At 53.5% G+C, this 14,379-nt stretch overlaps 1 protein-coding gene across 4 annotated transcripts in view; it reads right to left on the bottom strand.

The window, feature by feature from the left end:
- NPTN (neuroplastin) overlaps positions 1–14,379 on the bottom strand; it is a 42,933-nt gene that overhangs the window by 1,053 nt on the left and 27,501 nt on the right. For 3 of the 4 annotated variants that reach the window (XM_066196760.1, XM_066196756.1, XM_066196758.1), the window contains exons 4-7: positions 9,523–9,656; positions 8,479–8,752; positions 736–757; positions 341–414 (exon numbers count right to left, since the gene is read on the bottom strand). In XM_066196760.1, coding sequence (XP_066052857.1) covers positions 354–414; positions 736–757; positions 8,479–8,752; positions 9,523–9,656 — 491 coding nt within the window. In that variant the 3' untranslated portion in view covers positions 341–353. The remainder of the gene's footprint in view (positions 1–340; positions 415–735; positions 758–8,478; positions 8,753–9,522; positions 9,657–14,379) is intronic. The other variant, XM_066196759.1, reaches the window with a different exon arrangement.

The raw sequence follows: 14,379 nt of genomic DNA, 5'->3' as shown, positions 1-14,379 counted from the left end.
AACGAGAAAGAGGTGCTAGTCAATGGTGAACAGCGCGAGCCGCCGCAGCCTGCAATCCCCGCGCTGCGCTCCCACCGGGGCACGGCTCCCGACAGCCCCAGCTCCACCTTTGAGCGGGGAATCAGATCAGGAGGGCTCGGCAGCCTGGGCTAGATTTTAGCAAGCAGGTCCTTAAACCACCCGCCTGCTCGAGGAAATCAAGGTCTGGTCCCCACCCCGCGCTCCCTGAGGTGCAGCAGGAATGTTTTAATGCAGGGAATGCGTTTGCTGCCGGGCCCCCAGCACTCCGGGCAGGAGGGCTGGGCCTGCCCGCTCCCGGCCGGGCGCAGGCAATACTTACATGATGAGCATTTTTAATTTGTGTTTCTCTGACGTAAGTTTTTGTCTTTGTGATTGTTTGTAGAATTGGTTTTCCTGCAGAAAGGGAGGAGAGAGAAATGCACCAAAAATTAGTCACAGGTACAGGAAAAATGGACGTTATTTGTATTTCGTTAAACTGTTTCAGTCTTCCTCCCTTTAACTGGCTGAAGACAACAGTTTTAGACTTTGTATTTTAGCACAGCATTTGTTTTTCTAGCAAGAAGTTGCTTTTCTTTCCTCCAGTGCTAAGAAATACACCAGAAGGTCCAACACCATCTGTAATGTCACATGCAATATCAATCCTATGATTTATCACCTCCCACAACCCCCCAGATTAACCCAAAGAGTATTTTTTTTTCCTGAAAACACACTTACATTGGCCCAGCTGGTTCATCATCTGCAGCAAACATCCCGATGCACCCAGGGAGAGACAAAGGAAGGAAAGAAAAAGAGAGTCAGTGTTTGCAGGGGGCCACAAGACGAGCAGCAAACTGATCTATCTACAGCATCAAAGGCCATTCCAGTCGGGAGTGCAAGGATCATGGAGTTACTGCTCTGGATTCGGGTTTAATGGCAGGTATGTTGCTTCAATGGGTTTAGTTAACACTTGGAATGCTGGTCATGAAGGACTGCAACTGTAGCGGACAGACTGGTGCAACATGGTCAAGACTCATCTTGTCCCCAAGTTCCAGTGGTTCAATCTCAGATAGATGAGGAGACATACCAACGGTTCAGTTGTAAAATCCTGCTGGATGTTTGCTTGCATTGACTTTCTTTGAATATGTATTTTAATTTTTAAGCCATTTTTTTTTTTCCACTGCTGATGGGTCACTCCTGGTATATACCCTAGAGGGTACATACCCCATACTCATTTTCCCCCACGGATGAAACAACCTCTACATTCCCCATTTTTCTCAGTGTTCAATTAGAAGGGACCAGGTTAGGAGGAGGCTGAAGGGCTGACTCCATTCTGGTCCCAACCATGGTCCTTGGGCAGCAGCATCTGATGTCACCAGGAGGAGTTGGCGTGCTGGGACACCTCCAGACACACTCAAGCTGCAGAGGACTGACAGCATCGTCCTGCGCATGGCCCCTGGCAAAACTCATTAAGAACTGGCAGGTGGGGGGAATCTGCCAATGAGGAATGCATCATATTAACTCTCGTGACCAATTGGGCTTTTTTTTTGGAATTCTCAAAAAACTGTTTTCTCCCAACGCTGTAGCACAGAAGACAGAAGTGCATTTACACAACAGTACAAGAGTCAATCCAGGAACCTAATGCTCCCACTGATGGATTTTGGAGGGACCAATTCGGGCCCTGCTGGTTTTGGCACTTGACAGTTGCCGTTCCCACCTCATGCCGGAGGGATTTTTGAGGGAAGTCTTTGAGAAACTCTCAGCAGGATTCCACAAGGGTGCTTAGTGCACATGAAGCAGTTATGGAAATTACAGTCTTACAGTGTAGGCATCCGCATGAGCACACGCCAGGAGTAATGTCGGGGAGAGGGGACATTACTCCACCTGGGCCTTCGAGGCAACGGAGAGGCAAAGCCACCGCTAGCACAGACAGTGACCAGAACAAAAAAATACTTCAAAAATAAAGAACTAACCACAAACCAAGAGCTTTACAGCCAAAGTAACAGACTAGCGACACACCGGTGTCCACAGAATTCCAGTACCAGCAACAGTAACTATCGGACACCGTACAGAGAACTGGGACTAGGAAGGACAGCCAGACATCAATGTGCTGTTGTATATACAGTGAGATATACAGAGACACATCAGGTACTCAAACACAAAGCACAGCAGAGGAATCTACGGCTTCCTTCCACAAACATCTTTGGGAATCAAGGATCTGAGAGCAGCCGAGCTCCGCGCTCCAGGCGGGACGAGCCTGGGAGGGACAGCGAGCCCTGGCCCCCAGTGCTGCCTCTGAGACCCAGCTGGGCTCCAACAAGCACCATCGACAGCTTTGGGAGTTTGTTTGGCTGGACTTCAGCAATATCAAACTGCACCGTGGACACTCACTACAAAATAACCATTTTCTCTTCTCTGCTCAAAGGTTTAAATGCCCATTTCAGATCAGCACGTTTGTGTTGTCAAAAAAAAAGAAAAAAAAAAAAAAAGAAACTTCACATTTATCAAGGCTGCCGTCGGTGATTCCTCACGAGGATCCCACAAAAAAGCCTACTGGAATACTTTAACCAGATGGTGGATCCCCACCACTCTTCCCTGTCCCATCTCTAAGCTAAACCAGAGATAAAAAGACCGAGGGAAAGTCCCGGTCAGCCGTTAAGTGCTGGAAAAGCATCCCCAGTACAGTACAGACACAGACCGAACCCTCAGCGAAACCAGGGGCAACAGAACAACAGAAAAACCAGTACAAAATCAGACTAAAGAAAAGGTTCAAAACAGCAAACTGAAATCCAAATTAGTCGTGAACGTGAATGAGGAAATTTTCAAGAGTGTTAACGTTATGACTTGTGCGTTGTATAGACTGAAGCGGAGGTTAAACAAACTCCAAAGCATGCAGAGCTCTCACTTACCACCATTTTTTAAGGGTATGATGCAATTGAAGGGGGGAAAAAAAAAAAAAAGAAGTCATAGTAACCGACAAGATCAATATAAGCCAAAGCTTTAATGCCACAGCCCTGCTCTAGAACAGTCAGTAACACCTAGGACACGGGGACGTCCCCCAGCGCTCCCAAAACGCTGCCAGGAGCGACCGCGCCGAGCCCCTCCTCCTGCAGGATCTCTGCTGGCTCTGGGCGTCTGCAGGCTCCAAAACCCCCCTGGTTACAGGACACAGCGCTAACCCCCGGAGCCAGGCCTTTCCCGCGGGGATGGAATGACCTGCTTCATGGGGTCCCCAAACTGCACAGTTCGGAACCAAAATGGGGGAGCTGCCGCTTGTCTTTAACACATGTAATCAATCCCTGCAGGCAGAAATATCCGGGAATTAAAATTGGAAGATGATGACAAGTAGATCTCCCTTAGCTCCTCCACTTGTATGGCAATGTGTTTTGTGTGCTCCCCCCCCCCACTTTCAGCCTTAATTTACAAGGCATTTTACATGTCACTCAGTTTTTTTTTCACCGCCTTTGGAAAGCTACAGGGTTTATTTTTAGTATCAAATTAATCCTCAGTAGCATCTTGTGACTGGTGGAAGTTAAAAATGAAACGGTAGCGGGTTCTTCCAGCACTAAGATTCCCATTTTTTGCTTCTGAAGGGATTCTACATCTCAGCTCATGCTTTAAAACCTGCAAAGAATCCATCCCAAACTGGTTTGGGTTGGAAGGGACCTCAAAGCCCACCCACTGCCACGGGCAGGGAGACCTCCCACTATGGCAGGCTGCTCCGAGCCCCGATGTCCAGCCTGGCCTGGGACACTTCCAGGGAATGCTCTGAAGGAGCAGCCAGAGCCCATGACAGCTCAGGGTCCTGTGTTATGGTCCTTTCCCACTGGGATACAGGATGCTGCTAGGAACAGCTGATGGCTATGGCCTCACTATGTACCTGCCTCACAATCTGCTCACCCTGATGAATTTAAAGTGTGGGAGAGAAAGATGTGCATAAAAGGAAAAAAAAAAAAAACCCCACCAAAATCACTGGTTAGAAAAGGTAAATGGTTGCAGTAAAAACAGTTGGTTTCTTTCAATTACTTACAGTAATAGCAGGAACAGGGAAAGTCAAGAAAAAAGCAAAAGAGGGTTAGAAAGAATGTGGGGATTTGGAGGGAGCTTCTGCAGAGCCAGGAGAAGAAACACATTTATGGGAAGTCTTTGGATTAGGCTGAGGAATGAGAGGGGAAGAATGAAAAGGGACATGTAATAACCCAGTCACCTCACAGCTTCGGACTCGAGACCATGACTGTGGATTTACAAGTAAAAACCGCTCCCATTCCTATGGGGAATGGAGCCAAGGGGTTTTTACTTTCTACTTACCCCAGCAGACACCCTTAAACCCAGGGGCTGTGCTGATTTTAGACTATTTGCTCCAACACCAGCAGAAAGCCCGCTCACTTCAGGAACCTACACTCAGGTGGTGCTGGCTGATCACTCTGCCTATGGAAACCAAGCAGCTGGAGCTGTACCAGAGGAACAAAGCCATTCCCTTCTCCCTCCTCCAGGGGAGCACCGCGGCATTCCCTGCCGGCACCGCCTCCCGCCGGGCATGCAGCCACGTGCCAGGGCATGCCACGCTCATGCAGCTCTCGCCCCCAAAGCCACGGAAGCTGCACGTGGGGCCAGCCCCCTCTGGATCTAGTGGCCCCCTCCAGATCTGCCAGCCCCTGGCCGCTCCCTGGGAAGAACGGGGAACGAGCTGGGTGCTGCCTTACCAGGTGTAAGGCAAGTCAGAACTCACGTTCTGGAAGGATGCAGGAATTCAAGCGCCAGCTGCCCTCCCTTCCTCCTTCCAGCACAGATTTGGATGTGCTAGGAGAAGCCCTCATCCACAGGCTCTGCAGCCAACCCTGTGCCGAGCTCCCCGCTGTTTTAGTGGAAACAGGGATTTCATGGGTGCAACGTTCCTCTTCCTGCTCTCCAGCAGCAGGAAAAAGAATCGACTCCCAAATCAGAGTTCTGAGAAGGAGGAAACATCAGCAAAGAGCTCCGGAGCAGCCCTGGCCTGAGGCACACCAAGCAGCTCACCGGACACACAAAGCGAGGTCCATGCAAAACCCAGCCCTGCAGTCAGGAAATGCCAAAGTTAAAGGAGGGTCCCTGCTCTTCCAGCACGGCCGTGCTTCCAGTAGAGGGAACATCTTTACACTGGAAGGTGTTTTGGGGACATGGAACTGCTCCAAGTGTACCCAGGAGTCCATCGCCCTCCCCAGGCTCCCAGGGATGGAGCCATGGGCACGCTGAGCCAGGGCATTCGAAGCTTGCGGAACGTGGAGATCAGAGGGAAAGGGAATTCATTCAATTGTTTCTTTGGGCTGGCCAGGCAGAGTTCCCAAGTGCTGGGGAAAAAGTTCCAGACACCTGAAGATCCTCTCATCCAGAAATGCTTCTGTCCTACCAGTCACGTCACCCAGGACTAGCTGGGCACTTGTGCTCAGCACCAGACTGGTCTCACCTGAGGAGCTGACCCAAAGACTGTCATTTGTCTACGTTTAACTAAGCCAGCCCTGAAGTATCACCTGGGCACAGCACGAGGTGAGAACTCGCCATGGGCACCCGCAGATTCCAGCAGGACCCAAAACCAGCAGCTCATCCTACATTGTCCCAGCCAGGAGCCAAGGTGAGCTCAGTAACAGCTCTCCTGCTCCAAAAGCCTTGGATTTTCCTGAACACAGGAAGTGGCCACGCTCGGCAGCACTGGTTTTCTCCAAATTTTAAAAACCATCCTTAGAAGTGGTGCGAACAAGCCACGTTTGCAGTTATCTGTGCACTCCTCTCAGCAGGCCCGGTGGTGGCCAGGACATCAGAGGACTCCTGAGGGACGGGGGCACCCTGAGGTGGCTGAGCGGCACCCGCAGAGGGGGGACACCACAGCTCCAACCCTCGGGATCTCTACCGGGATCTGCAGCCAGAGCCATCCCCCGGCAGGAGGACGTACCCAGCCACGGGGTAATGAGCCCTGGGCACGGATCTACAGGGACCATCCACCCTCACACCTGCTCTGGGATCCAGGCTAACACACACGTCACAGAAGCTGGGCACTGGGAAGGCCATTCCAGAGTTACTCTGCCCTGGGAAGACAGGGTGATGGTGGCCATGATGGAGCAGTGTCAGTGTCTGCATTTGGAGAGGTCCAAGGAGAACATTCCCATTCCCAGCAGGAAGGGCAGCAACAGCTCAGCGGGTGTTGTCGCACCACCATGGGCACAGCCCCTAAAGCTGAGCACGTCCCACTGACACAGGAGTGGAAAAGCCAGCAGAGGAATCCTGGCTGGTGCCAGATGCCGTGGATAACGAGTGCTGTGGTGTTTGGCCTCAGCCACGGCTCCCTGCCCTTCCTTCCCCGGCTCACTGCAGCACTCGAGGCTGGATTTTGGAAGAGGAAGCTGAAATACCAAACGCCGAGCACGCCGCTGCATTCCAGCATTAACTTTGGCATTTCGTAAGCACGTCTTGGAAAGGCTCACATTCAGGATAACCCAAGTCAAACATGCACACGTGGGAATCGGGAGGCTCCTGGTGATTTCCCACGTGTGCGTTTGCACGTGCCCTGCTCCCGGGGCGTTCCCCACCACGGCAGCACAGAAAGCTTCGGTGCCAAGTACGGAAAATGCACAACTATCCAAGGGATGTGGGACTCGAGGAGTGATGATGATTGTGTCCCTCAGCCAGGCAAACCTCATCCACAGCTACGGACTGTCATACTCAGCAAGGATTTCTCCTCCAGGGAAGGGGACAGGCAGCACATCTGACCCCCACGGAGGTGCCTCGTGTCACTCTCCAGGGCTCTGCCTTCAAAACAGCGGCCCCGGTGAGCACTGGAGTAACCTCAGCTCCTGGGCTCATCATCCTGGACAGCTCCAGGGGGATGAGGAGCCTGGATCCCTCGGGCACCAGCCAGGAAAACTGCTGCCTTGGGAAGAGGCAGTGAACTCTTCACCTCCAGTGTGAGCTCCCCGCACCCCCACGCGGGCTGTGCTGTGATCTGCTCACGCCAAAGCCAATTCCTCTTGGATTCAGTCCACTGGGAGCTGCTTGCAGGGAATATTTGTGTATCAAACTCCCGGGACCTTGTTTTGGTCCTTGTGAAACTTCGTCCAGTGAGAATTCTGAATGTGGGGAACTGTAATCCCTGATGTGGAGGTGGGTACGTGCAAGGGAGAACGGAAATTGTCTGTTCCAAGTTTTCCGGGCTGGTGGAGGTCCCTGAGGCCACGCTGAGGGCGCTGGAAGCTGTTAGTGATGCACAGAACATGCACTAGGGTTCAACTGGGGGGCTCCACCCCGAGAGCAGCCCCACACATGCTCTGTAAGCAGTTAGTAAGTGCTACTCAAGGCTTACAACCAAAGCTGGTTTCCTCTAGGGATGCACTACACTTCAGCCAGTCCTGATCCAACTCGGCCCTTCTCCCGTTATTTGTAATTCCCTTTGTTGTGTTCCAGGAGCTCTCTCCTCACTGTGGATCCCATGAAGGTGGCTGTGCCCACCCCACACACACATCAGCATCTCACACCTCTGCTGTCCTGCCCTGTGAGGGCCCAGGCCCCCCTGCAGCCCCACAGCCACCCCCAGCTGCCCTGGGAAGCAGCTCTCACTGGGAAAGGCTTGGCCAGCCCAGGATGGTGCTGAGGATCACTCCAGCACGCTGCCCATGCTTGGATCCATCGTGCTCCTACAGCACCACGACATTCCTCCTCTCCCAAGGAGTCCTCGCAGAGGTTTCCTTGCTACACACTGGAGTAAGGTGCTAGCAGCACATTAAAGGCTGCTTCTCAGCATGGATCTTGCAAACAGTCAGCCTCACAGTGCCCCTTTCCCCAGCTGTGCACAGGGGAAGGTGTGCAGGAGAAGCTCACAGATAAAAGTTACTACTAGTTGTATGTACCAAACACAGATTAATTAATTAATTATTGCTACCATCAAACCTGATAATAAGCCCTGCTTTTATAAAATCTAATCAGTGGCTACAATTAGACAAAGGTTCCAGAGCATTCCTTAACTACAGATTCAGCTACGCAGCAGAGTGAGAGCCCTCCCCCCATCTCTGAACCCTGGACACATTTCAGTGTCGAAGCACCTTTGCAGCCCCAATCCCTTGAAGTGCAATGATTCCTCCGTTGGAGTGCAATGTTCCCAGTGGGGAGGAGGGGACGCCCCCAGGGCCGGGGGGAGCTGCCGGCTGCGCCCCTGTGCTGCCCCACGCTCCCTGGGGCAGACGGACAGCGTTTCTCCGGAAGGAGACGGGAGCGCTCCACCCCTCATGCAGCGAAGCTTTAACAACACCCATAAACCCCCTCCCACCCACGGTCTGAGACCAGCCCTGGGCATTGCACCCTTCTGGGCTTCACATCCGCAGAGGGAAGAGAGGAGAAAGGCAGGAGGAGCTGGAGAGGGACAGGCTGGGCTGCTGCTGGTCCTTGCTGCGCTCCTCCAGCAGGGCAGCTCCCGTGGCGTGGCCGTGCTCCGTCACAGGCGGCGCTGGGCGCACTTACCGTCGGGGACTTCGTCCGGCCGCTTCCGCTTCTCGTAGATGACGATGATGACCACCAGGATGACGATCTCCGCCAGGATGCCGAGAAAGGGCCACAGCGGGGCCAGGTGGCTGCGCACGCGCAGGATGGTGGTCACCGACACCGAGCCCACCTGGTTGGTGGCGTTGCACTGGTACTCGCCGGGATCCTCGTTGATCTGCAGGTTTGTGATGCTCAGCTCGGTGTAGTTCTCTTTGTTGGAAATGAAGAACCTGCCCGAGGAGTTGTTGATGTCCTGGCAAAGGGACGGGGGTGGGAAAGAGCGACAGCGTTAAGTTCTGCGGCCTTCGCGGAGATCTGAGGGAGGAGCCCAGGGCTGGTGTTTGTCTCTCCAAACACCACCAAGAAGGGAACCCTGCACTCAGGGGTCTGATCGCTGCCAGCACTCAGCCACTCCTTAAAACCTTCAGCAGGGAACGCTCATCCCATCCTGTTATTTGCTTCGCATTTTGCCTCCAGCCATCCAATTCTCCCTCCCTGGCAGGTCATGCAGCAACAGAGGGTTTAGAAATTCCCAGCTCCTCTCTGCTATTCCCACTGCTGCTCACATTTTCCTGCTCACTCCATCGCTGGCTACACGGAACAAACAGATCACCCAAGTTCTAACAGGGATCACTGCCACCTCCTCATATTAAGTCTTGTGAGCTCAACCAGTAAAACTTGGAGGAATTTATAACCCAATGTGGTTTTAAATCATGTTTCGTAACTCAGATCTTGCAGTTTGTAGCAAATCCCAGAAAATGGCTTTCAGGGTAAGTTCTTAACTTTGCCCCAGCAATGCAGTGAGCAACTTTTTCCACATTCCAATAATATAAATATCAGTTTGATTCTCCCCCACCCATCCTCACTGCTGCTGAAAACATCCACCTTCACTGCCACTTTGGAGGGACTGCACTTGGAGAAGTTACAAAGCACCTTCACCAGCCCATCCCTAACCCCAGGGTGCTGCTTTCCTCCCTCTCTGGGGGTCTGGGCAGGCAGAGACACCCTGACCCCCTTCCTTACCTCAAACACCCCATTGACCTTCTTGCGCCAGACCCACTCGGGGTGGGGGAAGCCCACGGACTTGCAGTACATCAGGGCCTCCTGCCCCTCGTTTTTGTTCTCACTCCTCTTGTGCCCAGTGATGTCAGGAGTGGCTACGGGACAACAGAGCAGCCGGTGAGTACAGACAGGCTTCTTTCACTCATCTGGACACTAATCTCTGTGCTCCTCTGCGTGTGCGACCCTGGAGCAGCCCTAAACCCTGTGCTCCTGTGTGTGTGTGTCCCTGGAGCAGCCCTAAACCCTGTGTGTGTCCCTGGAGCAGCCCTAAACCTTGTGTGTGTCCCTGGAGCAGCCCTAAACCCTGTGTGTGTCCCTGGAGCAGCCCTAAACCTTGTGTGTGTCCCTGGAGCAGCCCTAAACCTTGTGTGTGTCCCTGGAGCAGCCCTAAACCCTGTGTGTGTCCCTGGAGCAGCCCTAAACCCTGTGTGTGTCCCTGGAGCAGCCCTAAACCCTGTGTGTGTCCCTGGAGCAGCCCTAAACCCTGTGTGTGTCCCTGGAGCAGCCCTAAACCTTGTGTGTGTCCCTGGAGCAGCCCTAAACCCTGTGTGTGTCCCTGGAGCAGCCCTAAACCTTGTGTGTGTCCCTGGAGCAGCCCTAAACCTTGTGTGTGTCCCTGGAGCAGCCCTAAACCCTGTGTGTGTCCCTGGAGCAGCCCTAAACCCTGTGTGTGCCCCTGGAGCAGCCCTAAACCCTGTGTGTGTCCCTGGAGCAGCCCTAAACCCTGTGTGTGTCCCTGGAGCAGCCCTAAACCCTGTGCTCCTGTGTGTGTCCCTGGAGCAGCCCTAAACCCTGTGTGTGTCCCTGGAGCAGCCCTAAACCCTGTGTGTGTCCCTGGAGCAGCCCTAAACCCTGTGTGTGTCCCTGGAGCAGCCCTAAACCCTGCCTGTGCAGCCCTAAACCCTCCCTGAGCTTAGGCTGGCTCAGGGCAGAGCCTGGGCTGACCCCTGGCCCAGCAGATGGCCCCGGGCTGCAGGGCCCACCTTTAAAGCTGCAGCTGCTAATTACAGCACACGTGGCTGGCTGTGTGATGGCAGCTCTGAGCTGTTAATCCATCAAAGGGCAGCCCTGCTGCTCCAGGAAACGGGAATTTCCTACAGGAGACTTCCCTGCACAGGGAGAGCAATTCCAGCTGCAAGCTGAGATAATGAAGGGAATTTCACAGCTCTGCTCAAAGGGAACAAAACCTCTCATGCCGCCAGACAGCAGCTGAGCCTGCTCTACCCAAAATTACAGCACCAATCTTTGGGAAAATGTCTGGCAAGCTGATGTGCTTCCTACTGTCCTGTGTCAAAGGGGGTTTGATGCAGGAAGCATCATCCCGTGCCTCGGATTCTTTCTGGACGGTGACAACATTATCAAAGTGAGATTCTGAACCACAGGAAATCCATGGCTGTAGGAAAACCTGGGCTTCAGCCCCTGCTGGTGCGTGTTCACCTGCAAAGGCACACCAGGAGAGGCCAGAGGTGTTCTCTGAGTGCCCATGGAAATTCCAACAGCGTTTCCAACACAGCCCTGGGCTTTGCAGGAGTCCTGACCGAAGGATGAAGCTCAGCCAACTCATTAACTCCAAGATGATGTCAAGCACAGCCATGATAGGAGAGAACAGGCCAAGAACAAAGCCGAGGGGTTGATTTAAGAAAACTGGCACCCAAAATGCATCTTTCCACATCAGACATAAAAATACTCTGAGAGGCAAAAACCACGGCCTGAACGAAGGCACCAGATCCAAACCATCCCCTGGCCGGGTAGAAAAAGGTGCTGGAGGAAGCTGGGAAGAAGATTCCCCACCTGCCAGGTGATCCCACGCTCCTTGTGCCTGCAAGGGGCAGAACACCTGGAGCAAATGGAGTTTCCAGTGTCAGGCTGAGGGAAAGGGGAAAGGGAAAAGGAAAGGAGAGGAAATCGGAAAAGAAAACGGGAAGGGAAAGAGGAAAAGAAAAAGGAAGGGAGAAGGGAGGGGAGGGGTGGAGAGGGAGAAGCTTTCTGGGACTCCTCCACTCCCCTCGAGGGTGACACAGTGACATTGCTGGAAGGAGAGGCCAGCTCCCAGCAGTGATGCCAGGGGTGATCCCAGCAGAGCAGCAGTGCCCAGAATACCTCTGCTCCCTCCCGGCCCTGCTGGGACAGGGCTATTCCTGGAGCTCCCTGGGAGCTCTGTGCAGCGCTGCTCTTCCAGGGCTCGCTGCTGCCAGCCAGACACAAACCCACTTTTTCTCTCCAAAGGGTGCAGGAAACCGTGTCCTGCTGGCCCCACATCCCTGCAGTCCCAGCTTGAGCAGGTTTTTCCTGGGAAGCTTTTCAGGCCAGGGTTGCTCCAGTGCCAGCCCAAGCCCAGGGTGAAGCAGGTTTTGTTGGGAAGGGTTTGGATTTCAGCTCTCAGAGTCCCCTCTCTGCTCAGAGCAGGAGAATGCCACTGGCAAAGGGAGGTTTGAATTCCTGCAGGTGAAGCAGGAAAAAGCCTGAAGGCGGGGCTGGAAACATCTCATGAGGAGCAAAAGGAAGCAGGGCTAATTTAAATTAACTGCTACCAAAGAAAAGGCAAAATAAATAGACATTCAGGCACGCTTGACATGAGAGGAATTCTGAGCAGCATCATTCTGATGTTTTTAAACCAAAACACAGGAGAAAGAGGGTTTGTGGCAGGGTGACCCTGGGGCTCCAGTGCTCCCAGCTCCCAACAGGCACAGAACTCGGTGTGCAGCAGCTTTCTGAAGGGTTTGGGGGTCACACAGCCAGGAAAATTCATTTCCTCAGGCACGGGAGGCATTCAGCCCTTACAAGCTCTTCACTGTCACTACTACTGAAAGGGAGAGGGAAATTTAAATGTGTAACACCTCCAAACCATGGCCCAGTTACCTTCAAGTTTCCCATTAAGAGACGAAATTAAAGCAAGGGCAAAGCACCTAAAAATATTCCTGTCCTGAAAACTGGGATGTCTGAGGGGTGACCTGAACAAGGGCTCTGGAAGGTTTTTTTTTATCTGGTTATGATTCCAGTCCCTGTCTCCCCTGGAGCCTGAAGATCCCAAGGGCACCAGGAGAAGGGGGAATGTGAGAAGATTTTTGTGGATCGCTCCAGGATGCAGCTGGGCTCAAAGAGTGTCCAAGTTAATCCATTTCCGGTAGAAAGGAGCAGAGGTTTCCTGGGACAGCCAGGAGCAGGCTCCTCCCCAGGAATAACTGGGGAGGACAGAACAGGAAGGTGCAAAGGGAGCTGCAAGAATCCCTTGATGAGGCAAGGGCAAAAAGGCTTTCCAGGAAGGGGAATTACAAAGATCTTTCCAGCACCTGTTTCCTTCCCCTCTTCTCCCAAGATCCTGGTAAGAGCAGGAGCACAGCAGAGCTCTCCAGAGCTGCATTTCATCCTTTAGGTTTCTTTTCATCCTCCAGAGCTCCCAGCAGCAGCACTGCAGCAATCAAACATCCCCTTCCAGGGGGCCAGGCCCGGCAGCTCCGGCACCATCCGCCCCAGGCCCCCCAGCCTGCTGCAGTGCCAAGGAAAAGGGGGCACCAGATCCCCGCTCCAAGGCCCCTGAACGCAGCATTCGCTCAATCCCTGCCGTCAGCCCCCACACGGCACCCCCAGAGCTCGGGGAGCTGAGCAGCAGCAAAGCCTCCCCCGGAACTTCAGCCAGGGCTGCCTGAGGGGAGCCAGCCTTGGGATGGATTCCCAGGAAAGGCATCAGACACTGCCCTGACACCCCAGGATTCCCAGCTGCTCTTACCCCTCTGCCCTCGGGAGTTTTCTGCCATCCCAGAATGGTTTGGGTGAAGGGACCTAAAGCCCATCCAGTGCCAGCTCTGCTGTGTGCAGGGACACTTCCACTGTCCCAGGCTGCCCCAGGGCCCGTTCCAGGGATGCTGGAGGGACTCAGGAGGCAGCAGCGCACCAAGGGAGGTGGCCCTGCATGCCCTGGGCTGCCTCTGCCACGAGCTCTGGGGAAGCTCTTCACGAGCTGTCAGAAAATCCCTATTTTTGGAGCATTCAGCACCCTCCTTTCCCTGCGCATCAGCAGCGAGAGCTGCACCACAATTACAACCAGCAATGAAATCTGGGTGTAACTGCTCGAGCACCAACACCACCCGTGCAGGTAAATACTGAAGTACAGATGTGCAAGCCCAGGAGGTGTCACTGTCCCTCGCATCTGCTTTAAGTGCAATCCCAATTTATTATCCCCAGTTTCCCAGGAACAGCAGCTGAGGAGTATTTGGGGATAAATTCCCTGTGGGAAGCGAGTAGGATTAGTTCTCCTTGCACTTCAGTGGCAGATAGTGGCTTTTCTTCCCACCTCCCTGCCAAGCTCTCGTGGTGGCCCTGCCCGGCAGAGCAGCAGCCAAGCCCTGAGGCAAACGCTCCCCAAGGGCTTTGCAGAGCCCAGCAGAGCTGGCACAGGTCTTGCTCCACTCCCCAAATTACATTTCTCCTCTCTAGGAGTGGTTTGTCACCTAAAGCAGCCCAGAGGAGGCAGCGGGAACTTTACGTTTTAATTAGGATAACATCAGGGGATTTAGCAATTAGAGCAAAAGGGTGGAATGGAAGAAAAAAATCCCCAAGGAAAGGAAAAGAAGGAAAATTAAACCCCTCCACCCGTGTACCCTGAACACCCAGCCAAGCTCCTCAGAGGCACAGGCTGGTGAAATTCCATTTCCCACAGACTGATCCCAGATCCCAGGGCCTGCCCATGCACCACAAACTCCCAAACTCAGCCTTCCCTGCAGCTCCGTGGTTCCCATCACTGGGAATTCCCCAACCTGCCACCAGCACTGCTCTGTGCTTCACCTAAAGCAACGCTCCTGGCAAACCTCGCCCGTTTTG

The sequence above is a fragment of the Chamaea fasciata genome, unplaced genomic scaffold (genome assembly GCF_029207755.1).
Source record: "Chamaea fasciata isolate MVZ Bird 193981 ecotype frontalis unplaced genomic scaffold, bChaFas1.0.hap1 SCAF_14, whole genome shotgun sequence".
Classification (NCBI taxonomy): Eukaryota; Metazoa; Chordata; class Aves; order Passeriformes; family Sylviidae; genus Chamaea; species Chamaea fasciata.
Note: the sequence above shows the minus strand (reverse complement) of the source record. Positions and strands in the feature narration are given on the sequence as shown.